General features: G+C 41.2%; 1 protein-coding gene across 12 annotated transcripts in view; it reads left to right on the top strand.

The window, feature by feature from the left end:
* Window positions 1-6,558, top strand: part of septin9b (septin 9b) — a 72,412-nt gene extending 65,854 nt beyond the window's left edge. For 11 of the 12 annotated variants that reach the window (XM_061771604.1, XM_061771603.1, XM_061771606.1 and 8 more), the window contains 5 exons: window positions 1,259-1,376; window positions 1,488-1,583; window positions 1,670-1,766; window positions 2,963-3,014; window positions 4,007-6,558. In XM_061771604.1, the coding sequence (XP_061627588.1) occupies window positions 1,259-1,376; window positions 1,488-1,583; window positions 1,670-1,766; window positions 2,963-3,014; window positions 4,007-4,226 (583 nt within the window). In that variant the 3' untranslated portion in view covers window positions 4,227-6,558. The remainder of the gene's footprint in view (window positions 1-1,258; window positions 1,377-1,487; window positions 1,584-1,669; window positions 1,767-2,962; window positions 3,015-4,006) is intronic. The other variant, XM_061771602.1, reaches the window with a different exon arrangement.
* Window positions 6,559-14,229: the final 7,671 nt, after the last annotated feature.

The raw sequence follows: 14,229 nt of genomic DNA, 5'->3' as shown, positions 1-14,229 counted from the left end.
TTAAAAGTCAAAAGTTGCAGTCTAAACTATCACCGTGTGTGACTCCATATGTGGGTTTTGCTTTTTAATTGGCATTATTTTCCCTCATAATATTATCACAGAGGAAAATTGTGACGATGAACAAAAGAATAGGAAATGGAATTTATTGCCTTCTGGCCGCTTAGTACAATACGAGCAATACAATTCACGATTCTAAAAAGATCCTGGTAACTTCCAGCACAGTTAAAAACATTGCACTCAAGCCTACGTTAAGAACGTCGGATGTGCACGTAGTATAGTAATAATAGTGGTTAGCACGTCTGCCTCACAGTTCTGAGGTTTGACGTTTGACTCCCTGCTCTGGCCTTCCTGTGTGGAGTTGCAACACAATACAAATTCCCTCTAACTCAGAATTTGGCTTGTTTATGAATAATTTTAGGCTTAAGTCTATGCGCTGGTGTTATGGCAGAAAATGTGTTTTAATGATGCGTCATATGGTCGAGGAAAGGGATTCCCAAACAGTGGTGTATGCGCCCCCGGGGTTGGTCGTATGTGCTTTTCCCCCATAAAATATAATAGTTGAATATAAGCAATTCCTTTATAAATACTTTGAACTAAAAAGCGAAATCTTATTCCAGTACCTCAAATGCCCTTCAGCTATACTGAAAATCTAGTATTTATTTATTTTTTTAATTCACGCGTTGGCCATGGTTACAATGATTTACAAGATGCATTTATTTAGACTTTTTTTTTTTTTTTTTTGTAATGGGAGGGAGAAAGGCGGTGTGCGATCAATGTCAGGATGTTAACTTGGTTTTCCAAGATACCAAAGTCTGGTCTAAGGGAATAAGTACAACCGCTGTTAAAAAAATAAAATTAAAAAATAAAATAAATGGGGGTATCCTGGGTGTCCTCGAGGTGCCATAAGATTAGGAATGCAAATCCATTGTAAACCGAGGACCTTGTGTATTCTATGACGGGACAAAAAACAAACAGATTGGATACAAGAGAGCGGGACGTGGCTGCCATCTAGTGGCCGCTTTGCGTCATCGTGGCAGAGTTTGTGGCGTTCATCTGGTTGAGAGAGAGAGGCTCCTGCTCACCCGTGACCTTAATGACGAGAAAATGGATGGTCACGTGTATGGGATGATTATTTGTGTCAGAATGCGCGTTGATGATATGGATTCACATCAACAGCAGCAGCACAGTGGACATTCGTGCACGCTTGTGTCTTTTGAAGTTCTTATAATGTCTCATCGTCCGTGGTCTCCCCTTGCAGTTTGAGGCCCCTGGATGTGGAGTTCATGAAGCGTCTCAGCAAGGTGGTGAACATCGTGCCCGTCATCGCCAAGGCCGACACGCTCACGCTGGAGGAGAGGGACAACTTCAAGCAGACGGTGAGCGCGGTGGCCACAAATGAAACCCATGAGACCATTTTTTTAAAATTTTCTTTTATTATTATCATCCGTTCATCCTCACACACACACACAACCTGCTGTTCTGCACAGATAAGGGAAGAGTTGCGAGCCCACGACATCGATGTCTATCCCCAGAAAGAGTTCGACGAGGACGCGGAGGACAGGATGATTAATGATAAAATCAGGGTAAAGTCACACGTGATCAAAAATGTCAATTCAATCATCATCACCAACAAAGCATAACCCTGTGTGTGTCTGTGTTTTATGGACAGGAAATGATTCCTTTTGCTGTGGTGGGCAGTGACCAGGAGTACCAGGAGAACGGGAAGAGGATTCTGGGCAGGAGAACAAAATGGGGCACCATAGAGGGTAATGCTCCACACTTTCCACATTCATTTTCTTGGTGATTAAAAATAGGATATATTAATATAAATTATCGAAATTATTTTAGCGGCCACTATTTGAGGAAATATGGTCTTATACACTTACTTTAACTTAGTAAACAATTTTTGCCATCTTGTATATACAGTACCGTGAAAAAGTATTGCCCCCCCGCCCCCCTTCTTAAATTCTTATATTTTTGCATAGTTTCGGCACTTTAATGTTTAAGATCATTTGCAAACTTACTAGAACCAAAGTGTTCATAAAACAATTCGATGGTTCTATTCCTAAAAAGTATATTTAATATTACTGTAAGCCACTGTAACATGATGCACAGTTTGAACACTAACACGACTGCACTTAGATATAGGGGGGGGGGGGGGGGGGGACTATTTTTTCTAAAGCAAACCTTTTTTTAAATTTTTTTTTTTTTTTTTTTTTAAAAGACTAAATGCAAATGTATTGATCTTAAAAGTTAAATACAAGTGAACTGTACTCAGGCGGTGATTCTCACAAACAACAAGAGGGAGCGAGCTTTCCACCCTCTGAGAATTACTAGATTCGATGTTCTTTTTAGATTCTTTTTATAACAGTTCCTCCGGTGTTTTATTGCTTTTATAATGGTAGATTTTGGGAATTGCTCATAGAGCTTACAAGTTCACTCAGCGTCGCGAATCAGCGTTTCCAACCCCGAGCAGATATTCTGCTCTCTTGCTCTCCGAGGGAATTTAATTGAGTGCCTGTGGATTTGTAAAGCTCGACATAAATAGCGTTCTCCTCCTCCTCCTCCTCCCATTTGGAGTCTTGAGATAACCTAAATTCCAACACGTGTTAGCTCGTCTCTAGGCACCCGTCGCTTGTCACTTGCACTTTTCTGGAAACGAGTCACTTAAAATCCTCCTCGGTCAAGGCGGAAGAGCGTATCTTCAATGGGAGATGGTTTGTCGTAGCTCAGTTTGTCAGCGAAAATGTCACGCAACACTGCCACCACGTGGTGACGAGTTGCCGAGCAGACAACGGTGGAGCTGCGTGGATTTAGGAGCTCCATATAATATTTCCCCATTATATAGCTTGTAGTTAACGGCTTGCTCGATTTGCTTGTGGGCGTCGGGTTGCATTAGAGCGCATGAGGAGAGGAATGAGGAAATAATCCGCTTTACGTACGAGTCTGTTTTGTTTTGCAGTGGAGAACATTGCACACTGCGAGTTTGCTTACCTGCGAGACCTCCTGATCAGGTGAGATACATACGTGCATTATGTCATTATCACATTGACTACAAGGCTTTTTTTTGCTATTGTCCATTGTACATTGTAATGATGTCGGATTAGAGCAAGAATATATTATGAAAAATGTTATGTGAAAGTGTAACTTTGGATGTATAAATTGATTATATATGTATGAACTACTATCCAAAATGTGACTTTTAATACTTAAGGGCACAAGTCATGGTTCTCCTAATTCACTCCTTAAGGAATTGTTTGTGACATTAATTTAAGGGCTAACAGTGAATAAATATATTATTTCTGATTACGGTATTTCACATTTTGTCCTTTATTTTTTTTCTATTTTTTGTTTTCATTTACTTCAACTTAATTTGACACCCAAAACTATATAATTGTTCCACAATTGGAAAACAAAATCATGAAATAATTCAGAATTAAAATCTGTAGTATGCGAAACAACCACTAATGTTGTTTAGAATATTATTTAAAAAGTATTTATAAATACAATATCAAACAAATACATTTTTAGTTCAGATTTGTTTCCCCTTGCTAAACTCCACTTCTTCTACAAACTTTATACTGAAACTAAATAAATGTTGAATTTAGTCTCAGTGTGTCCTTGTAAAAATAAAAAATATATTTTACGGATGATTTAATGAAGTCACTCATATATAATATTTTTTTTTACATTTCCTTTATTCTCGCTCTTTAAAAACTTTGAAAATGGTGAGAAAAATCCAAAAATGACAACTTCATCCCCAGAATAATTTGCCTTGTATCATACCATTATTAGTTTTCTTGTAGTTGCCAGTCATTTTCGTCCTTTATGTTCAATTCGTTTAGTCTTTTTCAAAATCCTCGTTTCTTCAAAAACGTAGACTTTACCCTCGTATTATTATTATGATTCATTTCCCCCTCGTAATTGTGACTTTATTCTGGTAATATGACTTTTTGAAGAACAGCTCTGCAAGTTAGCAGTTTGAGCAGCGTACGTTATGTTTCAGGACACACATGCAGAACATCAAGGACATCACGGGCAGCATCCATTACGAGATGTACCGCGTGCGCCGGCTCAACGAGTCCAACAGCCGCTTGACCCCTCACCCGCCCGAGCGTGCCCCTGCTCAGCTCAAGGCCAACGGCCAACCCGAGCCGCCGCCGGGCGCGGCCGTGCAGGCCAACGGAGTGGCTGTCCAACATCAAGTTCTCGCCCACGAGATGTAGACGCACACACGACAACATGAACAGGTTCTTTTGCATACACATGCTCTATGCACGCAAATCTTGTTTTCCCTAATAGAACTTTATCAGTAAAAGCAAAAATGACCCAAAGCACAGCAATAAAAACTTTTTCTGTTATAATCTACGTTTAGCTTTGTGTCAATACACAGCAGGGGTGGGGAACCGACGGCCAATGAGAACATTTGATCCATCATTCATCCATTTCTATACTGTTTAATGTCATTAGGGTCGCGGGTGCTTCGGAGCCTATCCCGGCTGACTTCTGGCGAGAGGCGGGGGTACACGCACGCCAACCAATCGCAGGGCACATGTAGACAAACGAGCACTCGCGTTCACACTCGAGGACAGTTTTGAGTCTTCGGTGAACCCCAACATGCAGAAGATGTTTTTGGAAGGTGGCAGAAAAAACTTCACGGAGAAAACCCACGCAAGAACGGGGAGAACATGCCAGCTCCTCACAGGAAGGTCATAGCCTGGATTTGAACCCCCAACCTCTGAACTGTGAGGAGGGATGTGGTAAACATCTGTCATGCTGACGCCATGCCATTATAACAACAAACAAACAAAAAACATCAGAGGGACTGTTTAAAAAGCCCACGAACAAAGCAGCAATGCTCATAATTTTCTCAGAGATGTAATATGGCCCTCAGAGGACTTTATTACAAAAAGAAAAGCACGAGAGCCCTGCCAGAAAAGGGGGTTTAAAAAAAAAAAAAACAGAATAATGTTGTTATATTTGCTGGAAAATATGTGTTTGGTTAAGGAAAAAAATCTTATTTGCTAAAGGGAAAAAGTTGTAATTTTACATAAATCAAAAATGAAAATCACAATTTTATGGGATTCAAAATCTAAACAGAAAAAAAGCCTTATCAAAAAAGAACCCAGTATTATGCTTTTATTTTTATTTTAAAAATTCTAATGCTAATACTATGCTATTTCCACCAAAAATGATGTTATTCTCATCAAATTATGCTATTTTTTACATTTAAAATAGTGATGACTTTATTCCCATAAGATTTTTCTGTAACTTTGATCACTCTACTTTTCTATAGTAGAATACCACTTGAATCATGAAATATGACTTTTTCTTGGAAATAAAATTCCAAACCAAATACAACTTTTTTTTCTTGGTAAATATGACTTTTTCCCCTCCGAAAAATACCACTTTTTTTTTTTTTTTTTTTTGTTTCTTTCTCTTCTCAACGTGGCCCTTTGTACTTCACCATTGGCCCCTGCAAAAGGTTGCCCACCCCTGATTTTCAGTAGACAGTAAGGAATCTCACACGGCATTTAAACATCATCAAGGTGGTCACAAACAGCTTTTTGTACTGTAGATTAGCTCTGATTGGTTTACTTTTTGTGTTGTCATATAGTCCTGTCTAGTTACTCGGCTGTGTCAGGATATTTAGAGTAGCTTTATTGTATTAAGGAGGACGTGAAGACAAATTTGACGCTTGCACACTGCAAATTGAGATGAGAGCAAGAGAGTGGAACAGCTATTGGAAAAGTGTCATCATATTCCCCCCCCACCCCACTGTGATTCTTTAAAAAAAAAAAAAAAAAATCCTTATTGTCGCACTGTCTTCTCTCCTATATAAAGCAGTCACCTCATATTTTACAGTGTTCATTTACCTCTGTATTTTTATTCATCTTGTGACAATATTGTAAACGATGTGGCGGAAACTGTGCCATGTGCCATCCTTTTGTCCATTTCTTTGGCCTGTAAATCGATATTAACGTCTTTTTTTTTTTTTTTTTTGTATGATAAAGAATATTCGTGTTTAGTTAAGCCATTCTTTCCACAACTTGGACTACAACTGTTGACTTCAAGAAGCGTGTGGCAAGTTCATAGCAATAAGAAGGTGTCGTGTTGCCCGCACCTGCTTGTGAAGCGCACGTGTGTGTCCGTCAATTGTAAGTACATCTAATCGTGACTTGAGAAACCGTGACATTTACATCACAAGGTGAAACTGTTGAGTTTGAGTCGCATGTTTTTGCTGTCATTTGGAAATGTGCGCCAAGAGACTTCCTTCAAATAAGAAACGGCTTTCACGCCGCTTTTTCCTGTTTCCTTTTTATTCAACAGACGCACCGGGCATCTTTTACAACATTTCCATAATTATCTTGCAATCAGATGATCGAATCACCACACCGAAATGATTTCAGCGCTGCTTTATTATTAACCAAGGGAGTTATTGGGTTACTCTTTGTTTACTGTTGTATAGTTAATTGTTATTTGTGATGGTATAATAGAGTTAAGGTTTCATCTTTGATATGCAATGCTCAAAGAATAAAGATTATTTTTATTGTTTAACATTGGTTGTCTTGATTGCAAATTGCATGGAGAGAGCTTTCGATTACCCAAATACTTAATAAAATGATACAGTATCCTTTAGTCATGGCTTAATTAGTTTTATTTTAAATACCTAAGCTAATTATCTTTCCATTCATTTTCTGTTGGGCTTGTCCTCATTTCGGGTTAAGTCATTTTGGGATACTTTCTGTGCATTGTCTTAATTCAATATCTGAGGGCAAATCCTTCTTATGACCACTTAAATTGGTTAAAATCTGTTCTTATGCTTTGGTTGCATACTTGTCATAAAGTTGTTACTACCTAGAATGATGCTATAAGATAAACTTAGAACGAGTAATGCAATCTCAATAAGTTGTCCATAAGATTTTTGCGAGAGGAAAAGATACTTGAAGCAAGTGAAATGCGGTTAAAAGCTTCCTGGTAAGAAGAATTATCTTGGCAGACAATTATTTGAGATCTTTTATCTTGGTTAGATTTGACTTTTTTGCAGGGTTGAGAATTAAAGAAATGCATCGTTAGCATAGCTAAAAATCTCCTTAGAGATATGTACAAAGTTAACAACTGAATGTAATTTTTCCCCCATACTCAATCAAGGAGTTGCGTAATGCCCTTCCCTAATTGATCACTAATCCCCACGTGGAAGCCAATGGGAGCCCAGCCCCCACAAAGTGCACCCGAGGAGTACATGATTATCTACTCTTTCATAACTGTGAGGAAAAGATTTAAAATGTCTTTCATCTTTAAATAAGATGTACAGTTCAATATTTCATATTTTCCGATGTATCCTTCATCTTCCTTCACATTGACATGTATGTAGTTGACGGCAGCTTCAAAAATTCCCTAATTGGCCTCCTCCTTCATTTCATCAGCTCACGGCAGATCCGCCTTATAACGATGTCAGCGGTACTTTTAGGCATCACGGGAAACTTCAAACCTCTTTCGTAGTGTTGCACAGTTTGAGAATGCCGCCATCCAACCTGCATCGCACGCTGCCAACGGTCGGGAAGTCTTCATTAATTAGCCTCCCGTACTTTTCTAGCCAGATAAAAGTGATGTGCTTTCAATTTGTCAGCGTGTGAAAATGTGTTTATCACCCTCAGACTCAGACTTTCTCCAGGGCAAGGTGATAATTTGGCGCATCGCCTGGCCCACTGCTAAGGTGTCTGTCTGTCTTTCCGTTTTAGCGTCATGCGAAAAATTCAACTGTTTGCTAATTAATGCTCGGGAGCCCTCTACTGCAGTGCTCATACAAAATGAAACAAAGATATGGACCCTCCCGCCAAATCTAACAGCAGGTAGCTTACGAGTCTCTGCTGAATCGTATTCTTTAACATTTAACGTCGGAACAAAGCCGGAAAGTGTTCTCCTCTTTTTCTTTTTCTTTTTCTTTTTTTGAATAGGTGTGACATGTCTTGGTGGTTGTTCTTTTAAAATAACACTAAAAGAAATCATGGGCAGATGTTAGCAAAGAAAAGATACCTTCGGTGGTAGTAAACACCTTCACTGGCTCACTGGCGGCGTCGTTACCGGGCAGATTTTTGCCTGATCAGACAGCCAATGAGCCGCCGGGCCGGCCAGACAGCCGAGCGAATGACCCGGTAGATTTACACTCAGACGGTTTACCATCTGGATGGTGATTCAGTAATGGTGGAGAGAGCCAACTGCTGTCTGCACGAGCCCTCAACCCCGCCGCGTCTGTGTCTGGCTGCTGTGCAAATAACGGATAACAAAAGAGTGTGCGGCGCGCGCATATTCCGCTACAAATGGCCTCCAAAATAACCCACCAGTCTTTTCGTTTACCATGTGCACTGTGTTGTCTGCCATCACTGTGACATAATACCTGGTAAAACTACACATCACAAACTTTATGGAAACACTACTTTTATATATATATTTAAAATTAAAAAAAAATACTCATCTTGGTTGGTTTCCAACTTCAAAAAAAGATATATCGTGTAAAACTGAAAAACACAACAACAGTGCAAGTCACAAGAAAGTCTCATCTTCACCTGCAAGTCTGAAGTTACTTTGACAAAAATTAAGCAAGTTAAGTCGAGTTCCCATTAAATTTCAAGTGCCCCTGATTAATTCCAAATATATTTAAGCTGCTATATTAGGCTTTTCCTTTTGTATTTGCGCTAAACATACCTTGGGGGCATGTGGGAAAATGTGCTTTGGTCGGATGAATCTTTTAGGCCGAAAATCCAAAAGCTATGTTTGGTGCAAACACAACATTGCTCATCACTAAAAGAGTAAAACATGGTGGTGGCAGCATCATGCTTTGGGGCTATTTTTCTTCTTGTGTCAATCAAGGTGAAGGGAATCATGAACAGTTCGAAATACCAGTCAGTGTTAGCACAAAACCTTCAGGCTTCTGCCAGAAAGCGAAACAATGTCAGCAAAAGCCTCCTAGTACAAATTTTTGCGTGCGTGTGTGGGGTGGGGGGGGGGTTAATCCGAGTCACTTTACGTGGTGGAAAATATGTACTGATTCCTATTTAACTTGAGTTTGAATGTGATCGGTTCATTCTGAAAACAGCCACATCCCACAGTTTAAAGAGGGTGTGCACACTTGTGCAACCACATTATCTCAGTTATTTTCACTTTCACGTGACATTTTTTTTCAACTGAGTTGTTATAGATTACATTCATGGTGGAAAAAGTTTGGAAATTATTTATCTCGGTGTCGTTTTTATAGATCACAAAAAACAGGTGTTTTTAACAGGGGTGTGTAGACTTTTTATATCCCCACTGTATGTGATTTGCTTACTCCCATGTCTCGTAATGGACACGTGTCCAAGGACTTTTCTTTGATGGCCACACAGTCCATTAAGTCTTGTTTCTAATCTTCCTGACATGACCGCATCACCGTTTGTTGTTCTCAATATGCAAATGAGACAATCCATCTAATCCCTTTCACTAATTTAAACTCGTCTTGTTTTCAGCAATGTTCCCGCCCCTGCAAGTTCACCATCTCCTCGCCTTTCCCCTAATCAAACCTCCCGCATCTCCTTTCCCCTCCTCCTCAGGTTTGTTTCCCCCTCCCGCATGCCTCTGTGACGCCAGCCCCCAGGGTGGGACGTGCGAGGAGGGGTGTGGCCCACCCTCCTCCTTGATTAAAACTCAGCCACGTATTTCTTTGACGTGACCCGCGGAGGTGGGACGAGTCGATGGAGACGACGTACAGAACTAGCTCTCCAGGGAGGCCGAGGTTGTTTAGCGGGAGTGAGTGTTGACGCAGCGGCTGTTTAGCTGAACAAAAGGGTTGTCGTGGGACCGCATTGGAGGGAGGCGGCGGTGCTTAATGGTGCCGCATGTCAGCCAACATCAGTTAGGCCTCGCACTGACGGGGAGCGTGAGCGGATGCGCGTCGGCCGTTAACAGCCGGCCGCAATTGACGATGATGTATAGGCTCGCATCAGCCTTCGAGGCGCATTGGCACGCTCGGGTGACTGTGATGCCGCCCGCAGCTGACAGGGCAGGCTGCCTATGTCAATCAGTGGCACACTGAAAAACGCGATCATGCTTCGGTTTGGCTAGGAAGGTAATCCAGTAATCGGGGATGAGTAGGAAACCGAGCCCTGCCACCAATAACGGAAAAAAAACCTAATTGACGCCCTCCTACCAAAATGTTTATGAAAACCAATATTAAAGGGGGATATTTGCGGTTTATCCCGAGTCTGACGAAAACACGACTGCTCATAATTACAAAAAGTGCGTCGTTGTAATTAGCGTTGCAACAAGTACTCAAATGTTTTGAGTATTCAGAGTAGGAAAAATGCTCGATGGACTAGCACAACGTGGTTACGTTCATCAACGTGAGCAAAAGTGGCGGAGGCGGAGCGTGAAATAAATGGCGACTCCGCGGTAGTTCCCAAGCGGCCGGTAAACACAACAAAAGAAGAAGGAGAAGACGTCAAAGAAGACAAAATTCCGCAAGTGTGGGATCATTTCAGACCGAGCAGAAAGATGAACACCGGTGACGTCTCGCAAGCAAGACACACAGAATGCGGTGGAAAAGCCAAGATGAACATCGTGCAAATCAGTCAGTTTAACATTAATGCGACTTACTAGCATAACGTTAGCCCTCCAGAGCGCTATTAATTACCGTCGAATTTATGTCCAGTTTATTACGATGGTGATAAGTAGACTATGTGTGCGGCTGTAACGTGACTTCATTTAGGGCGCTTGCTTGTCTGGGAACAGTTTTGCGCGGTGATTTAAGCACTGTGAGACACATGGCCGGTGTACGAGAATCATATCTGCAAGCGGCCACATTTTGAGTCAAGTACTGAAGGGGGGAAAAAAAATAAATGACTGGAAGTGGCAAAATTTGTCAAAAAAATGCATTAGGTTAATAATTGTGTTTCCTATCAATGTGGCTTTATTTTTATTTTAGTTCAGTTAGTCCGGTCTAAGCTTTTAAACGCACAGCCACGAACTGACTGTGTTATGTTGTCACATTCTAAAATGCTAGCTGCACAAGTGGAGTTGCACAACAGGCTCCTTATGCTTTTTTTTTTTTTTTAATGAATTAATAACTTTTTAATTAGAATTTTTGTTTTATATATTTACAAGTAATGCTAAGAAGAAAAAAATGTTAAGTTTAAATACAGTCAAAACTCAGACTTGACCAACTGAAGTTAATCCAGAAGATAACGCTGCCCACTCAGGCTTGTAAATTTGACTCGTCATGATGGTTGCAACGGTTCATTTGTACCCGAGTCCATTATTCTGGATCAGTGTCAATATGGACTAATCAGACCACGTGGCCTTCTATTTGGACACCACCTGGCCTAAGACCTTTTTGCACTGTACTATAGTTCCAGAGTATTTGTTTCCACTCAACAGTTTGTATGTCGTGCAGTAACCATCTACGGTAATTTCTCGTGAATAATGAGCCCCCCCCCCCCCCCCCTCCACCCAAAAAAAGGTCAAAGGTCAATAGTATTATACATAGGTATAGTAAAAGTAAGAAAATTCCTTCACAGTAAAATGAGTTATATGAGTAGATGTTTTATTAAAACAGACATAAATTAGTTTTAAAGCTGCAGTGTTAAAACTAAACATTATACATGATAAATTACAGTAATCCATCTTGTTTGTGTGTTAGTTTGCAAAAGGTTATAGTCCTACCATTTATTTTGTACATTTTGTAGGTCTTTGTTTTTTGGGTTTTTTTCAGGCAGGCAGAGTGATGCATAGATAGGTGGACTCCCTATGAGGTCACGAGGTTTGGGTATGAATGATAAGGGGGAGGATGTGTGGGCACGCAGCCAGCCTGGGGTGGAATTCAAAGACAGGGAGGCACAACGGGAGGACGGAGCGGCGCTCTTTCTCTCTCTGCATAATCAATCAGAGGCGGCGGCGGACGAGAGTGAGTGCTTCTGCCTTTCTTGACAAGCCTTGATTGTATTTATGCGGGAATGGAAGCGAGGAGGGAGAGACATTAAAAGGGATTGGCTAGTAAGACGTGGGCAGGTGCAGGACCGCCGTAATGGGTCGACCGCCCCCACCCACCGTCCTCCTCTCCTCGAGCAGCCAAGGACGTACAGCCAAGAGGAACTGATTGAATGCCATGCCAGTAAAAAGAAGCAGTTTCATGCGCCATTGACCGGGTTGGCATCCTCCTCACAGTCACCCTGTGATGAAACCTCTTCCGAGGTCACCGTAATGTGAATCACATTTTGTTCTTCTGTGGAAACATTAAAGAGTACCCCTGGATCCGATTGTTATCACTTTGGATGTTTTTCCTCACGTGCGGAGAGACTGGCATAATCATTTGGAGTGTTTGTTTGGGCACGGATCAAATTCGGAGGCACAATAGGTGGGGAGAATAATCTGATTTGAGCCAGCAGTGCGCATACAGCTCCAAAGATTGTGCTTTCGTTCTCTCTGTCGGTAGCGCAGCGTGTCCCCGAGCGGGCTAATAGAATGCTTGTCTTATCTCTTCTCAGCTATGAACTTTCCTCTGTCACAATTACATCCGGTCCGGATGCCTTGTTGGTCTCGCAGCCAAATGCGCCGCATCAGCTGCGATAAAGCGCTTGACGCATTTGTTGAACTTCCTTTATTCACACGCTGTGTAAAACCTGTTCTCGCTAACAAAAAAATATCATGAAAAAAAGCACCAACGTAAAGTCAAAGTTGAATACATTTCTAACCTGAGTGGATGGATTTTGAAAAAATGGATTTAAATTTAAAGTGCGAATATTGTATTTTTCAGTTCCAAATACCTGTACACTCTGGCTTCCTCCAAAATTCCAGATTCCACATTAGGTTCATTGAGGACTCTAGACCGGGGTATAACAAAACATAACATAACAAAACATAACAAAACATTTTTCCACAAATTTCAATTCAAAAAGTTCCCAGGTGAGAAGAATTCCCCCCACACCTTCTACTGCGGGGTGTGTCGATGGGAAAATGGTTTTTCTTACCAAGATGACTAGGGGCGGAGCTATGGACGGCTACTTACAGAGCCTTGAGTGGGGGGGGGAAGAATGGATGCACTGAAGTGCGTGCAAGCACCAATTAAAGTATTGATTTACTTTAGATTTTCGCTCACCAAGGCAGCACTTCATCACAAACACAACCCACAATCAAGTATGTGCTGCTTATCAGAAACTAACACTAATCTACAGTTATACTTCCTCACATGAATTATTGTTCCCATTTTTTTTAATAGAATGATCAGGGCACTCTGAATGTTCTTTGCTCGTTTCAACATGATTGTTTTGTCGATCAAACCGTATAATCTGCAATCATGTCCAAAAGAACTTTGTCAGAATGAATTGGTGGACAAAGCAGGAGTACTTGGTGTACATGGATGTGCTGCTAGTGCTGCACCATTGCCCCCTGCTGTTAATCCACAGCAGCAGCATCTCCATCTCCTGCCAACATGTCCAAATAAATCAATAAAAGTCTGTCAGCGGTGACATGAATACATACACTGATCCACAAGGCCCTACGAGACCTCCCCGCTCCACCCACGTCTCCTCGCGTGCACCTTCTCCATGTGTTATCAAATCGCTGTTTTCTCGAGGAAAATATACGCTAAGCTCACCTTATTTACATTTATATGATCAGATTTTCTACCCTATAGACGCTATGCAAATGTGCCCTTTGCGCGCGTCTTAGTCAGTGTGTGTAGATTTGTAGCAGGAGATGGAGGAAGGTTATAAAAAAAAAAAAAATAAATAAATAAATAAATAAAAAAGTTTTGCCCTCTGGGAGAAAAAGACCTGATGTAGGATTTCTGGACCTCATGAATTTTATAATGATCAATTTTGTTTGCTGTCGGTCCTTCTCGACGTATCAGGACATTTGAAGCTACAGGGATATACAACATGAGATTGATGTACAGCTGAAATGTCCATCCATCTTTCTTTTCTCAAATGCGTATGCCTACCCTTGGATATTTTCTCTGCTGTACTCCTTTTCCCTTCATCTTGTTGGCCTCTAAATTTCCCCGTCAGGTTGTTTTGATGATGTGAGGAGAGGCCTTTGCAGGCTCTTAACATGTCTATGCGCTGTCCTGTAATGTGCGTCCAGAGGTTGGCGGAAGGAGAAAGATGCCCTGGTGCAGATTGCTTTCTGTCAGCATATCGCCAGGGCCATCCTTTATTCCTCAAGATGGTGAGGCACGTCGTGTTCATACAAGGATGCGGA

Source organism: Phyllopteryx taeniolatus, chromosome 4, assembly GCF_024500385.1.
Source record: "Phyllopteryx taeniolatus isolate TA_2022b chromosome 4, UOR_Ptae_1.2, whole genome shotgun sequence".
NCBI classification, from domain to species: Eukaryota; Metazoa; Chordata; class Actinopteri; order Syngnathiformes; family Syngnathidae; genus Phyllopteryx; species Phyllopteryx taeniolatus.
This window is presented reverse-complemented; position numbering and strand designations above follow the sequence as displayed.